The sequence below is a fragment of the Glycine max genome, chromosome 14, assembly GCF_000004515.6.
Source record: "Glycine max cultivar Williams 82 chromosome 14, Glycine_max_v4.0, whole genome shotgun sequence".
Taxonomy (NCBI): domain Eukaryota; kingdom Viridiplantae; phylum Streptophyta; class Magnoliopsida; order Fabales; family Fabaceae; genus Glycine; species Glycine max.
Genome location: NC_038250.2, coordinates 47,969,640 through 47,985,711, shown reverse-complemented (window position 1 = coordinate 47,985,711; position 16,072 = coordinate 47,969,640). Strand labels below are relative to the sequence as shown.

At 29.1% G+C, this 16,072-nt stretch overlaps 1 protein-coding gene across 1 annotated transcript; it reads left to right on the top strand.

The window, feature by feature from the left end:
• Positions 1-10,332: 10,332 nt before the first annotated feature.
• Positions 10,333-13,692, top strand: LOC100776768 (root phototropism protein 2). The gene is made up of 4 exons (XM_003544892.5): positions 10,333-10,569; positions 10,722-10,791; positions 10,927-12,048; positions 12,975-13,692. Exons 1-4 carry the CDS (start codon positions 10,514-10,516, stop codon positions 13,464-13,466), a joined length of 1,740 nt encoding a protein of 579 aa, XP_003544940.2. The 5' UTR covers positions 10,333-10,513; the 3' UTR covers positions 13,467-13,692.
• Positions 13,693-16,072: the final 2,380 nt, after the last annotated feature.

Below are 16,072 nucleotides of genomic sequence, written 5' to 3'. Positions count from 1 at the left end.
CTAGACATGCGTAACTTTTTTTCTATAATATTATATTTTATGAGAATTCCTTTTTTTAGGATAATATGAATTCCTTTTTATGGTGATTTCTAACAATTGGACAATCAGCTGGACGTGTCTTTTGAACATGATATTATGGGCTAGTTTGTTTTAATTTATTTTTAAAATAAGTGTTTTTTAAATAAAATAAGTAGTTTTATAATTTTCTAACGTGTTTGTCTAAATTATTTTTACTTAAAACAAGGAGTTTTTTTGGTTTTTTTATAAACCAATATTATCCACTTCTTTAAAAAATATTTATATAAAAATTATTTATTTTAGAATTAATATTTTTAATTTTAAACAAACTCACCTATAATTATAATAAAGTACCAACTTACAAGTTAAAATATAGGATAATAAGAACTTATTATTTTATTTGATTATTTTATCATGCCCATTGATTAGTCCCAAAACTCATCCTAAAAGAGTTAGATTAAGAATAAACAGGATAGAATAAAGAAAATTGTATTCTTTCACCATCAGCTTATATTTACACAACTACTATTTTATTCAATCACCACACTATAATTGTTGTTTACCATAATGCCACCACCACGTTTATATAAATAAAATCTGTATTAGAAAATATATGTATATGGGCCTTGTTTATCTCGCCGGCCATATCTCAACAGCCCAATTGTCAATCCAAAAGTGATATAATTTAGGAATTTTCAAAATTGGTGACTAATCCATCCCAAAAAATTGTTATACTAAGAAAAATTAGTTTTTAAATATTTGATTTTAATCATTTTTTAAATTAATAAGTACTTGATTACAGGACTTTTTATCTATTAGTTGTGATTATAAAATTGAAAAATAATATGTTTAATTACAATTTTGTTTAAAAATATGTTTAATAAAAGTTCCTTTTATATAAAATCCTTAATCAGACACACTTTGCAAAGCAGTCTCTATTTATATTGGCACGGAACCTACATCTATCGCTGCTTTATGAGATGTAATTCTCCAGAGATTCATTTTCATGTTCCTTTTTATCTCTAGCTGTAATTTTAATGTCGAAGCATATTTTTGGTTCTAGTAAGTTAATGCTTTTTATTTTTGCTATTGTAAGTTCATCTTTTTCAATTTTAGTTTTGTAAATTGGTATTTATTTTTCGATTTTAATCAATGTAATTTTTTGTTTATTTTTAATTCGGTAAGTTTGTATTTTTATAATTTTAGTTCATTTAAGAGTCTAGTTTTTTAATTTATAATTCCATAAGTTTGAGGGATTAAAATTAAAAAAATACAAACTCACAAGAAATAAAATTAAAAAATAACTTATAAGAATAAAAAATAAAAAATACTAATTTATAAAAATCAAAAATATATATAAGTATATTTTAATAGTTAGAATGTCCAAATATATTTGTAACGAAGTCAGATTTTGAACCCTAACCATGCTAAGTAGCCTCATATTAAAGTCATATTTGTTTTATACTTCTATCAGATATAATTTTCATATTTTTTATGAATGGTATGGAAAATATTAAAAAAATGTTTCATTATCTTTGATGGGAAACAAATTTTGAGTGTTTGGTGCAATTGATTGCTACTCTTGAAGCATAGTTTAAAAAATTATAAGAGGATCAGAAAAATATTTTGATTCCAATCAATCAATAATAATATTAAATTTGTTTGACCTCCAATTTATTATCCACGTGTTGTTTTCAGCTTTTTTTGTGACGCACGACTGTACCCATCATTCTTTTTTTTTTACTTTCTCTGTCTTTTCTCATTACTGTACGTTCTTTCTGCCTTAAGAGTCAAAATCTTCATTACTTTTCAATTTCATTCGATCATGTTCTCTCTCTAGCTGTTTATTAAAAGTATTTTTCCTTTGATACATTTTTCAAACTAAGAGCCTCGTTATTTTCTTTTGTTTTACCATTTTAAATGGGAGGAATTATGTACATATACTACACTTGTTTCTATTCTTTTTTCTTCTTCTTCTTTATACACAAAACAAGTGCATTAAAAAGATAGTACAAGATGTATTCTATTTTTTTAACCATGGCAATTAAGATTTGGAATTCCCCAATAGGTCTTCAAACTATCCCACAAGAGATACTCTAGCCCATATACAAAAGAAAAGTCATCAAAATGAAGTGGAGATACACTTATTTCTATTAATTCTTGATCATATCACTGAAAAAATGTATCTCAAAAATACTATTTATACTAATATGATATGAGTAATTACTAGCTAGTTACAACTGTAGTCATGTAGATATAAAAAAAAACCCTAGACATTGCTTTCAATTGAAAATTTTATATTTGTCTTAACTATATAGAGATTTATGGATAGGAATAGGATGACGCTTTTTACGTATAATTAATTTAGGATATTAAATATTAAAATTTGGGTCAACTATATATATTAATTAATCAGGTTTTACTTAATAAACCAAGAATTTCGAGTTTAAATTCTTAAGAAAGAAAGCTTTTTGTGGGAGGTAAATATGTATGTCCAAGATCCCATCCATGTTATCAATTTTAGTAAATAATTATTCTTTATTTTATTATTATATTTATCATTTTATTAAATTGTTAATTTAACAAATTCTTAATTAAAAATAGATATTTGTTACCATGATAAAAATTATGATAATAAGAAATAAGTTATTTATAATTTTAATTTAAATTGATCTTAATCGTAAGTTTACTATGAATATGACATCAATAATTTGGATATATCAATATATATGTAATAGTCGTTATTTGATAAAGATTAATATATCTTTTATTAAATTACATATATATATATATATATATATATATATATATATATATATATATATATATGATGTATATGTGGATGTTATTATTTAACTAATTCAATTGAAAAAATTTAACCGTTAATATTACCATGATATGTCAATAAGAAGTTTTCAAGAAAAAATATAATAATTTTCTTTTACATGAGATCATCATAGTAATTAGCAAGTTATTTATTATATTTTAATTTCGGATACCGAATATCTTAAGACACTAGTTGAATAAATATTAAATATAATTAAATACTTATAGAAAAAAGAGTTTACTCTTTAAAGTTTCATTCATGAAGAGTTGATAATAGTGGTCTCGGTATGGATACACATATAATCTTCATATTATTGAAGAAAAATTGTGCTGCTTTAAGAACACTTCCAGTTATACAAATTTTTTTTTCTATTTATTATTGTTGTATACACATCCGGTTATATAAATCTATTTTTTTTAATTTGTTATTGTTGTATATTTTAAATGCAAAATAGATCATCATAATTTTACACGACAAATGTTAGGAACACTTTTATGTAACTATCAATTTTGTCACTCAAATAATCTTATCATATCCTATTAGAATTAGTCAAATGTTTATGTTAAGAGTTGATAACAGTGGTCTCGATATGGATACACATATAATCTTCATATTACTGAAGAAAAATTTTGCTGTTTTAAGAACACTTTCAGTCATACAAATTTTTTTTTCTATTTATTATTGTTATATACACATCTGGTTATATAAATCTATTTTTTTATTTATTGTTGTTGTATATTTTAAATGCAAAATAGATCATAATTTTACACGACAAATGTTAGGAACACTTTTATGTAATTATCAATTTTGTCACTCAAATAATCTTATTATATCCTATTAGAATTAGTCAAATGTCTATGTGAATACTAGTAATTCAAAACAACATATATATTAAAACTTTGGATCAAAGGAGTTATAAAGTTGATGTGATAGTTGAAGGGAGAAGGGAGGAAGAAGTTATGAATTTAAATCTCTTTTACTTATCAAAACTAGCAAATTAACGGCTAACAATAGTCTTTAAAAAAAATTGGGTCAAACTCAAAAAGATAAGGCCAAATGATGTAAATGGAAAGGTTTAGCAATACAGTCCAAATTTTACCTAGTTGGATAAGAGGCACCACAGAGATATCCCTGTCGTCCAACGTGCACTATCAATCTCTGTCCAACTTGCGATAGAAAAATGGTAGAACTTAGAACACAATTTAGTTGCCAAAGGCAACGTTGTATAAGAACAAACGACTATTCGTTGCTTCAAAGGGAAGCAAAAGAGAACAAAGAAAGAAGAAACAATATCAGGCTCCAAACCTTTGATAGTAATAGGACAAGAGGACTGCCCTAAATGCATAAGCAAATATGGCCAAATATGTTCATATTGCTTCATAACTTAATTCAACATCACGTCATTAAAATTCATGAAGGTTTATTATGGGAAGGTTGGGCTAGCTTATCATTCTTATCCATTGCACATACACTTTTCATATATACATTTAGAATATCTTTCAACCAACGATTGAATATTAGTCTTAATTTTTTTTTAAAATACAAAAAATCACCAAAGTGAGTTTTTGCCGCTTTCAACAAAATATTTATCATATTCTATAATACTAATTAGACCTAAACATGCTTAACAGACGATATCCGTAAACGTCATAACTTTATTAAAATTTCTTAGATATAAAATTTTGGGTTCTGCCTCAATTCATGCATTGCATATGTAACTTTCATTGTTTTGCATCTATATCAGTGGCTCAACATGAATGTGGAGTTTATAAGGTTGTCTGATTGCAATAAGAGATTGTTATCCACGAGAATATCCAGTTCAGATGGGTTATGTGTTGGAATTTAAATAAATAAAGAGAGTAGCAGGGACTGATATAGATTAACCTTTCATTCTCTTGGGTACCCACACGATAAATATTGACCACACTTTCACGCCCATGATCTATTATATGAAATTTAAGAGGAAAAAAGTCAACAAATTTAATTAATTTTCCGTAATATCATATATTTATTTTAGTTTATAATTTGATTGAAATTATAATCATTTTTGTTTTCTAAAATATTAATAGTAACATATATATATATATATATATATATATATATATATATATATATATATATATATATATATATATATTATAAACTATAACATAAAAATTTAATTTCATCAAAGGCAAATTTAAACAAAATACAAATGTAAATTTTAAATGTAATTTCAGTTAACTATCAATCTTACTACTTCTTAAAACAAGTATTATTTAAATATATATATATATATATATATATATATATATATATATATATATATATATATAATTTTCATTTTGTTCGATTTTCTTAAATTTTGGATTAGAGATCAATTGATATAGTCTAATTTTTTTTTCCTCTTTTAAGTGTTCTTTATTTTCCAATTGATTAACTACCTTTTCAATTAATTACTTTTGATTGAACGTGATTACATTGAAAATGTAAATATGACGTACACTTATTTTTCCACTAAATGTAAATATGATGTAAACACATTTTATCACATTTGATTAACTTGGATAAAAAAAAATATGCATTAGTGAAACTATTTTTAAAACTAGAATTTTTTATATGATTATACTTTTATTTTTAGTCTCTAAATTATGATAATATGAATATTGTATTAATATTTATAATTTTATTTAATGACTGTATATTAATATTTCGATTGACAATATAAGTTTAATTTATTATAATCCTTTCGAAAACACAAAAAGAAGACTGTAGCCATGGAAGCATACAAACAGATATTTTCCGGGAGAAATATCTTTGAACTTAAAATATCTACTGAGATTTATTTAGCTGACTTGCATGATGTGATATCGTGGTAGATAACTCTCATATGAATCATCATCCAAATAAATGTTATATTTTTTTTCCTTACCGGTTTGATAGTAATATTTAATTCAATTATGAAGTTAATTAGATCATTTTGCTGGATCGGAAGAAATTATTATTTTTAGCTAATATTCTGATTGAATAAATGACCATTTTTTAATTTTAAAACACTAGTTAGTTTAATCTTGACTAACATTCACTTGTTTTTTGTTTCTTCAATGGCTCGAATGGTAAAACCAAATGAAGTATGCCAATTTTTATCTATAGAATGCTTGGTGTGGTTACCAAGCCTTGAATTCAAGTCATCTACGAGATATGAATCATGTTGATCTTGAGAAAGGGGAGTAACCACACATGCCTTGCTAAGCCACAATCTTTGGGGGCATGGATTGTTGTTTCTTGGACTACCAACCGAGTCCAAGGCGGGTTAGCCTGCGGGTTGCAGGTTAATTACATCGATCCGGGCTAAAAAAAACCTGTTTTCAATTCAATATTCTAAATTAATGTCTAAACCCAATCATATGGATAAGTTTAGTTGACAGAGAATAAAAAAATGAAATGAAGAATAAATATTTAAATTAAAGTAGAGAGAAAAGTGTAAGATCTACCAAAATATTGTAGAATTTTCTCATTTTTCACCAATTTGAACACAACAAAATATGACTTATGCGAGCTACTGACTTTTTAGGTTGGTCAAACTTGTTTTTTTGTTATTTGAAGAAAATGTCTTATATATTGTCAGAGATGAAAACATCCAATATTAGTATTACTATATTGTATATAATTTTATTATATATATATATATAAAAGATGAGAACAATTTGATCTTTTTCCAAAAAAAAAAAAAGCACACTCATTCCACCATTTGACTTTTCTCTTCACTTTTGAGACAGTACTACTTATTTTCCATCTCTCCACTTTATTCAACAAAAAAGCTTGATATACGTAGCATAAATGAGTTATAAAGTCGGAATCATCTCTTCCTAAAATAAAAAAAAAAGTCAGAGTCTGTTGAATAATTTTGAGGTGGAATAATTTGAAAAATAAATTTGGACGTCTAATTTTTTATATTATTTTAATTATAAATATATTACAACATATATGTCTTCACTTTGTTATTTCAAAGAGTTTAATCACTGTGCAATAGCAAAATGTAAAAACTTTTATATGATTAATTAATCAAAATTCGATCATTAATGTAATTTTCAAAATAATTATTATATATAATATTTTGGGATTAAATGATAATTTAAAAATAATTTATTTTCTAAATTTAATTATTATATGCATCAGGAATTAATGCTAGCAATGTTAACATTTTTTGACACTTTATATTTAATATTTTTTTCTGTAGTCGATTAAAATTTATAAAAAATTATCTTGATGGATTTCACTATAACATTAAGAAATAGTCATGAAATTAAATTAGAAGTGTTAGTATTGTCCAATCACAAAAAAAGAGAGATCTCCAAAAATAATATAAGAAAAGGTGTATAAATATCATTAATAATGGATAAGAAAGATGGTGGAGACCCAGGGAGACAAGGTGCAGTGTAAGGATGACGTGGCGGATCTGTATCCTAGTATCAGAGATGCCGTACATATTAAAGCATCAGAATCACTCGTTTGATTGAGTGGCGGAGACACGCTGCCCTAACTCAACAAACAACTTGTTGAATTCACATACATGCATATGCATGTTCCCGTTTCAATTCCTAGCTCCCATTCCATGCACTTTACGTCCCATCGCCATCTTCCACCCAATGCTTCATTATTATTGTTATTTTTCATTGTATTATATATTTTTTTAAATGTTAAATTTACAATTAAATTAATTTAATTTCAATGTTAACCTCTCAAAAAGTTGTTTAAAATTGATTTGAGTTAGTTTTAAAGCTATTGGATACTTAATCAATCACAACTCAGTATTTTTAAGTTTCATTTTATACAGTTTTTATCAAACTAATTTATCATATATAATTAATTTTCTAAATGAAAATTTTCTTATTAAATTAATTTTAATATACATCTTAATAACATACAAAAAAATTTAAAACAATAAAACAAATGGATCCTTAATCAGTTAATCTCACAACTACAACTATTTTTTAAGTTTAATTTTTTTTACGTGTTTTGGTTCTTAACACTTTCACAACTTTTAATTCTATATATACTATATATTTGTAAGTATAGAAAGAGCATACATACAGCATATATATATATATATATATATATATATATATATATAGTAATTTCACTAATTTGATAAAATTCCCAAAATATTGTGTGATCATTTTTTAAGTAGCTAATAGCCAGAAGTATTGTATTATAGAACTATAACAAATAAGTATATATGATCGACTAAAACTTAAGTTTAAATGAACAATAAGTTTTTCATTTTTTTGTTTATTTTTTTAAAGAATATGTTCTGTATATATATATCCCTTCTAAGTTTCTTTGGTAATTAAGGTTTTTTTTTACACATCTTTGCTAATTAAGCTAGATCCATATACTCCGTTGTTATAGTTTTTAGGTTTGAATTTTATATGTGGTGCTCATGAATTGGTATGCATTTTCTTTTCCTTTTACAGTGGTGCACACATGGTGCCATTAAATTTGAACATATAACATCAAGCTCCACATTGCTGCCCTACATTTAATTGCTTTTGGTATACATATTTTCTTTTTATCACTTTTGATACTTCATCGAGCTAGGATAATTAACGAGAGGAACATTTTGTCACACTCAATGTTTTAAATTGATGATGAGGTGAACATTAACCGACGACATGTGATTAAAGTGAATTCCTGTTTTGTTATTATATATTTGTAACCTCAAAATCATATCAGTTATTATAACTTATTATTGAGGAGGTGAAACAACGAGCATAATATATAACACAGTACTAATGACAAAATCTAACAAGATGGAGATGGTAAAACAAAAAAAGATCATGTTGTCGCAAGGACTTAATGATGCAATGACTCCTCCGAAATATATGTATGCAAGGATTTTATTTTATTTGTTTTTTCTTTTCATCTTTTCTCCCTTGCTTGCTATTCAAAGTGTAAACTTTCACTAAAATGTTAAACCACCGAAGTATTATATAACGAGCTTTTTTTCCCCCTCCTTTGTAAATGTTAAAATGCCAATATATATATTTCTTCAGTGTCTTTTAAAGTCTTATTCTCATGGGGAAAATAAAGGAAGAACTGTCTTTTTTGTATGCCCTAATGTTTTTCTTTCTTTTTGAGGGGCAAATGTGAGGCCTAACTAAGATTAGTAGCCTTTAATGAAACTCATTGACCACCTATATAGACAACCACCAACTTTCAGCAATCAATAGCGTTTCTATTTGAACTTCAACAATGGTATTCTAAATCTTTACTTAGTGTTAATTGTTAAAAAAAACATTCATTTATCTTTTTTGAATCAATAATAACTAGTTAACCAGTCCGTGTGTACTCTGATTAGGCAAGCAGTATAGAACAACAAACTGGATCATTTCCAAGCTCCCATATAAAAATTATGTGAAGAAAAAAATTAAAGGAAAATTAATTCTGCAAGTTTAAAAAGGAAAATTAATGCAGATTGAAGAAAAAGGAAACAGATAAGAAAGTAAGACAATCTCAGTCAAAGAACGAGAATAATAAAATTATCGAATAGCTACCGAAAAAATTGTCGTTGTTAACTGGCAATTTCAAACTTCCCACTTGCATGGAAGCAGCTAACTAGCGGATTAACCGTGTGGTTCGGCTTTGCGGTCAATAGCCTATGAAGTATGAACATTAGTTGAATTCAAAACGCCAAATGGTTACTTCTCACACGCTGAGACCTAGCTAGCATTGGACTTATTGCTGAATAATTTTTCCCTGACTGTGACTGGTAACTAAAATACATACTGAAAAACTATTAGATAATCTTAATTACACTATTTTGTGTTATGATTTTAATCAATTTTTATATCACACATATTCAAGTTATAATTTATAAAAATGAATTAATAATATTTAATTAGAGTTGAATAGAAATTATTTGAAATCATAATAATCTTGAATCACCTTAATTATAGTGTCTCCTAAAATAAGAAAATTAAAGACTTGAATATCATTAGCTTAGAGTAATGATGCAGTATATATAATAAATTTCAATCGAATGTCATTCAAAATATTTTAAATATTAATTTTAATCTTTATAAAAAAATTAATATATTTTTTTCCTTACATTTATCTATAAACATGTTTTTTTTCTCTATGAAAGACTAAAATTACTTTACTTTTAATAAAAATATAGACCTAAAAAATATTAAATTTTTATAAGAACTAAAGCTAACATTCTAAAATATTTTGAGGGATAAAAACTTTTTTTGCTCATTTTTATATTACTTTTATAATTTACTTTTTTTTTCTTATCTTGACAAATTAACTATTTAATCACATATTCACCTTTTTTTAATCTCTTCATATCTATGAACAGTCTTACTGCCTTTTGGAATAAAAAAAATCCATGAACTGTCCTAATTAAAGATTTATGGTATGATAGATACTCTCAGCTCAAAAAGGAATCACTTTAATGAAAGGATAAATAAGATAACAACAACTGAGGAAAAAGGAAACATGACAGACATGGACCACAGTGACAACCTCAACTCATAACAAGATAACAATCATAATAATGAAATGAATCTACGGGGATCAAAAATCCCCTTATAACAACAGCTAAGCACACCATATAATAACATGCTGTTACTCTCAAACCCCTAATCCAATTCAGACCACGAAAAAAAGCAACTACATCAGTCCATGGCAACCCCCAACCCTACCAGATTCTCCCTTGCCATGGAGAGAACCGGGCAATGGTAAACACCCACTCCACTCCTTCATTTTCAATCTCAAAGCTTAATCAATTATTTCTTCTCCATTGCACAATTTCATGAAATCATTTAGTCACATGTGTTTATGTTAGTTAATTATTGTAAGAATCAATTTCATCAATCAATTATTCTTGCAGGGTTTTCTCCCCAGAAATCCCAACCGATGTTATTGTTGCAGTTGGAGAATCCACTTTTTCTCTCCATAAGGTACCAATATATTGTTGTATGTTTTGTTGGTAACATGTTCGTGGTTCGTGATTCGTGATTATTCTCTGTATATATCTATTTCTGTGATTTCGTGTGATGAATTTTAATTAAGTATTGAATTTTTTTTCATTACAGTTTATTCTGGCGGCTAAGAGTAACTACATCAGAAAAGTGATAATGGAATCAGAGGAGAGTGACCTAACAAGAATAGAGATTTCCAACATACCTGGAGGACAAGAAGCTTTTGAGAAAGCCGCGAAATTCTGTTACGGCGTTAACTTCGAGATCACCGTTCACAACGTGGCGGCGCTGCACTGCGCCGCCGTGTTCCTCCAGATGACCGACGAGTATTGCGACGGAAACCTTGCCGGAAGGACGGAGGACTTCCTCTCTCAGGTCGGCCTCTCCACGCTCCATAGCGCCGTCGCGGTTCTCAAGTCCTGCCAAAAGCTCCTCCCCTTCGCCGTCGAGGTCAACATCGTTGACCGATGCGTTGAGTTCATCAGCTCCAAGGCTTGCAGCGAGGCGAATTTCCCAAGCCAGTCGCCGCCGAACTGGTGGACGGAGGAGCTCGCCGTGCTCGACGTGGATTCCTTTGCAAAGGTGATCACCGCGATGAAGCAGCGTGGCGCAAAGTACTTGACCGTCGCCGGAGCGTTGATTACGTACACCGAACGCGCGCTGAGGGAGCTCGTCAGGGATCAGACCGGCGGTGGAAAAGGAATCCGGTCACCGGAATCCGGAGACTCGGATTCGGAGTCGAAAAGAAGCGAACAGCGCGAGCTTCTGCAGGCTATCGTTCCTCTCTTTCCGACGGAGAAAGCGGCGTTTCCGGTCAACTTCCTCTGCTGCCTCCTGCGGTGCGCGATCTACCTCCGCGCGTCGAGCGTGTGCAAGCGCGAGCTCGAGAAGCGCGTGACGGAGATTCTCGAGCACGTAACCGTGGACGACCTTCTGGTGCTCACGTTCTCCTACGACGGCGAGAGGCTCTTGGATCTGGACAGCGTGAGGAGAATTATCTCCGGTTTTGTGGAGAGGGAGAAGAGTACGACGGTGTTCAATGCCGGCGTCAACTTCAACGAGGACTTCTCCGCCGCGATGCAGCGCGTGGTGAAAACCGTCGACACGTATCTCGCCGAGATCGCCGCGTACGGCGAACTCTCCATCTCGAAATTCAACGGCATCGCAATCCTCATTCCCAAAGGCTCGAGAAAATCCGACGACGATCTATACCGCGCCGTCGATATCTACCTCAAGGTACAGAATAACATAATCACGTTCCTAAACTGGATTAACTATAGGAAACGACACCGTTTAGAATGAAACTAACTAACTAATAGTCTATTTGTTTTAATTAGGGTCTTGAATTAATTCAAAGTCCAGAACTTGGACATAATCTAACTCCCAAGGAACTAAGTAGCTTAAATCATTTTAATATATCATTAATTTGGTTCTGTAACTATCACTCCTAAGTCCTATATAATTCTTAAAATAATAAAAATATAAAAATAGTCTTTAGAGTATTGAATATTCATTAGTTTAGTCCTTACACTAATATTTAAAAACTAATTAGAAGGATATTTTTTTATATTGAGAAATTATTTAGCATGATTTTAATATTCATTAGTTTAGTCCTTACATTAATATTTAAAAACTAATTAGAAGGATATTTTTGTATATTGGGAAATTATTTAGCATGGTTTTAATTAGTATTTAAAATTCACTTATATATAATTTGTTTTATACTTTTAAGAACTATTTAAAAGAGCCAGTAATGTTTTAAAAATGAAATCCATGGTTTATTCTAAACTATTTGCCTAGTTCTATAATTTTTTATCTAACTTAAGTTTTAGCATTAAATTTTACTATGAGATGTAAAGTAGGTTGAATGAATAAGAAAGAAGTAAATAAAAGAAAGATTGAGGATTCTATTTAATTTCTCTTTAACAAAATCAAATTTTACTTTAAAACCATATATAAAAATCAAGTTTTGATCTCACCACTATCACCCAAATAAGAATTTAAGGTGATGTAAAATTGTTACAATGATTTTCTATGGGTGATAAATTACTATAAAAAAGCAGTGGAAAAAACTAAAAATTTAAACATGTACTATAAGAACTAGAATTTAACATAACCTAAAAACTAGTCTAGTAACCAACTACTGGCGCGTGTTGTTGCAGGTGCACCCGAACCTGGACGAGATAGAGAAGGAGAAAGTGTGCAGCGTATTGGACCCGTTAAAATTGTCCTACGAGGCGCGTGTGCACGCGTCAAAGAACAAGCGCTTGCCGCTGCAGATCGTGCTTCACGCGCTGTACTACGATCAGCTACATATAAGGAGCGGGACGGCGGAGGAAAAGGTGGCGCTGGCGGTGGCGGAGAAAAAACAGCTGCAAGCTGACGTGTCCTTGGTGAGGGAGAACGAGGAGTTGCGGTCGGAGCTGATGAAGATGAAAATGTTCATTTCCGATATGCAGAAACATGGGCACGGAACGTCGTCGTCTGGAAGGGAGAATATTGGGCTCGCTAAAAAGCCCACGTTCTTCTCGTCCATGTCCAAGAAACTGAGCAAGTTGAACCCGTTCAAAAATGGGTCCAAGGACACGTCACACATTGATGATGCCCCTGTGGACTTGACCAAGCCCAGAAGGAGAAGGTTCTCCATTTCCTAGATCAGTGTTTCTTAGTCAATTCAAATCTCCATGCTTTGTGAAAAGGGTTTTGTTAGTTATTTTTTAAGTAGTTACGTTTTCACTCTTGATCGTTAGTTTTATTTATTTATTTATGAAGGTGTTAATTTGTAATTAAGGAAAAAGTGAGACTTGATTGGATTTCTTATGCTAGATTTTATCGTATCTGTATGTTATAATAAAAAAACATGGAAGATGGATTTGTTCAGGATGATTTGACTTATTTGTTATTTTTTTTTTTTTGAGTTGTCCATTCAAAATGACATTAATTATATTAATATTATATTTAATCGTGACTATCCGTTTTCTTTACATATCAGCCCTTGAATATGTAAAAACACAAATCATAGCACACAAAATGGTATTGTTTGGAAAGGTAGCATAGAGAGACAGCTTATAAAAGCAGAAAAGCCAAGTGGTTGTGAACATTCTAGTTTCAATATGAATTAATGCAGATTATAATAAAATGTTTTGATTCGTACTAACTTTAGGGTATTTTAGTGTGTGTTTGTTTTCTGTTTGTGTACTCTATTTTATTTTTTATTGAGGTGGAAATTTTCTGTTTATTAAACAACTAAACGACGGATGTGTATTCTTCATAGAACATTACATCTGCTTATTTGGTGACTTTCCTTTTCAGTTGAAGTAAATTGCTATTCTCCTCAAAATGTCCGCTAAATCTAAAAGCTACCAATTCCATGCTTTTCCAATAAATAAAAAATGGTTGGAAGCATTTTAAATTTCAACGTGTTTCATTTGTCTTGTTCAGTTTTTTTATATCATTTAATATATGTATATATAGAGAAAGTTTAATACTTATAAAATAGTTTTATAAATATATTTGTGTGCACACATGTTTTCAACAAGATTTGGTAGGCCTAAGTATATTAATAAGTGGAGAAAAAGAAACTAATAATAATTTTCTTAGTAAAAAAGTCTATCACGAAATTGATTGTTTTCTTACATTTGAATTGTAGTTTAAAGAAGCATCCTATATTTACATTATCATTTAATTAAATATCACTATTTAATTACTTTAAAATAATTATTTTAAAAATTAATAAATTTATCATATATAATAAATTTTGATTGGATAATTATATAAAAAAATTCTAACTTCTCATTTTGCATATCCGTTCTGTACATATAATACATGTTCATTTGCCTTTTAAAAAAATATTTCAACATGTATCAGGCAATATTATTTTGCTTACTTTAAGGTATAATAAATCCCGTATAAAATTTGGACATGGTTTGAAACTCTTCTGGTTCCATCCTCCTCTCCACAACTATGGTGTCATAAAGGCAGCATCGACATCGCAACCATGCAACGTGGCATCTAGGGTTTCTTGTTCAAAATGTTTGGCTGATTCCACTACTCTTTTATTTATTTGTTAGTTTTAGTTTTTATTTTATATCTTTTTATAAGATAGAAGTTTGTGGCATAAGTTCGCTAGAGACCATATAATAAGGGGAAAAGCAAAAAAAAAAAAAAACCTTAATGAGTAAATTTTATCAAGCTATGAATTATATTGCAAATTTTTCTATGACAGACACTGTTTAATTAACGAAATGAACTTTTCCAACTTCATAGGTAAATGATTCGATGCATTTGAATTATAGATAGAGACCATATAATAAGGGAAAAAAATTTTAAAAAAAAACTTAATGAGTAAATTGTATCATGCTACGAATTACATTGCAAACTTTTCTATGACAGACACTATTTAATTAACGAAATGAACTTTTCCAACTTCATAGGTAAATGATTCGACGCATTTGAATTTCATTGCACATGCAAAGGTATAGGGTATAAATTAGGCAATATCCTTGGTACAGGTTCTGTTTAGCATGTTTAGATGCCTGTATGACGCGGAGCAATGAAATGTGCACATTTGTCATGTTTTCTATATTAGTTAGTGAGTTCATATCTTTCATTTTTTTTTTTAAAAAAAAAAGTGAGTTCTTATCTTTGTAATTCCATCTAGTCACAGGGATCTACTAGCAAATGATTTTAATTTTTTTATTTTTACTTTAAATTTATGATTTTTTGTATTTGGAAATGAATGATCAAACAATCCCAAAAGGGAACATGCTTCACTCTTTCTTTATCCATTCTTTTTCTTCTTCCATCCACATTAGTTTCTAAAGTGTAAAGTCTCTTGTAACAATGAGAGGTTAAACCCTACTGTTGGGAGCCTAGCAATAAATGTTCATGTAATATAATCTTTTCTTACTATCTATTGAATGCAATGCCAATTTTTATTGTTTTTTTCCTGCGCTTTATTTTCATTATTATAGTTCGATCATCCATGCATCTGTTTAGGAATTAAACATTGGGAAGTGTTTAATTTCTAAATAACTAGGGGATGACATATAAACAAATCATTGCTAGGAATAAAATGATATTGTTTAGCCTATGCATACATCTCTAAACTCATGCAATTGATTGTTTTATCTCTACAAAGAGATTTTGGAGAGAAAATAAATAAATTAGACTCTTCAATGTGAGGGATCAGGGTTGAGTATCTTAGTAGATGTGGGTGAAAATCAAAATATCATTAAATAGAGAAACACATTAACATTAC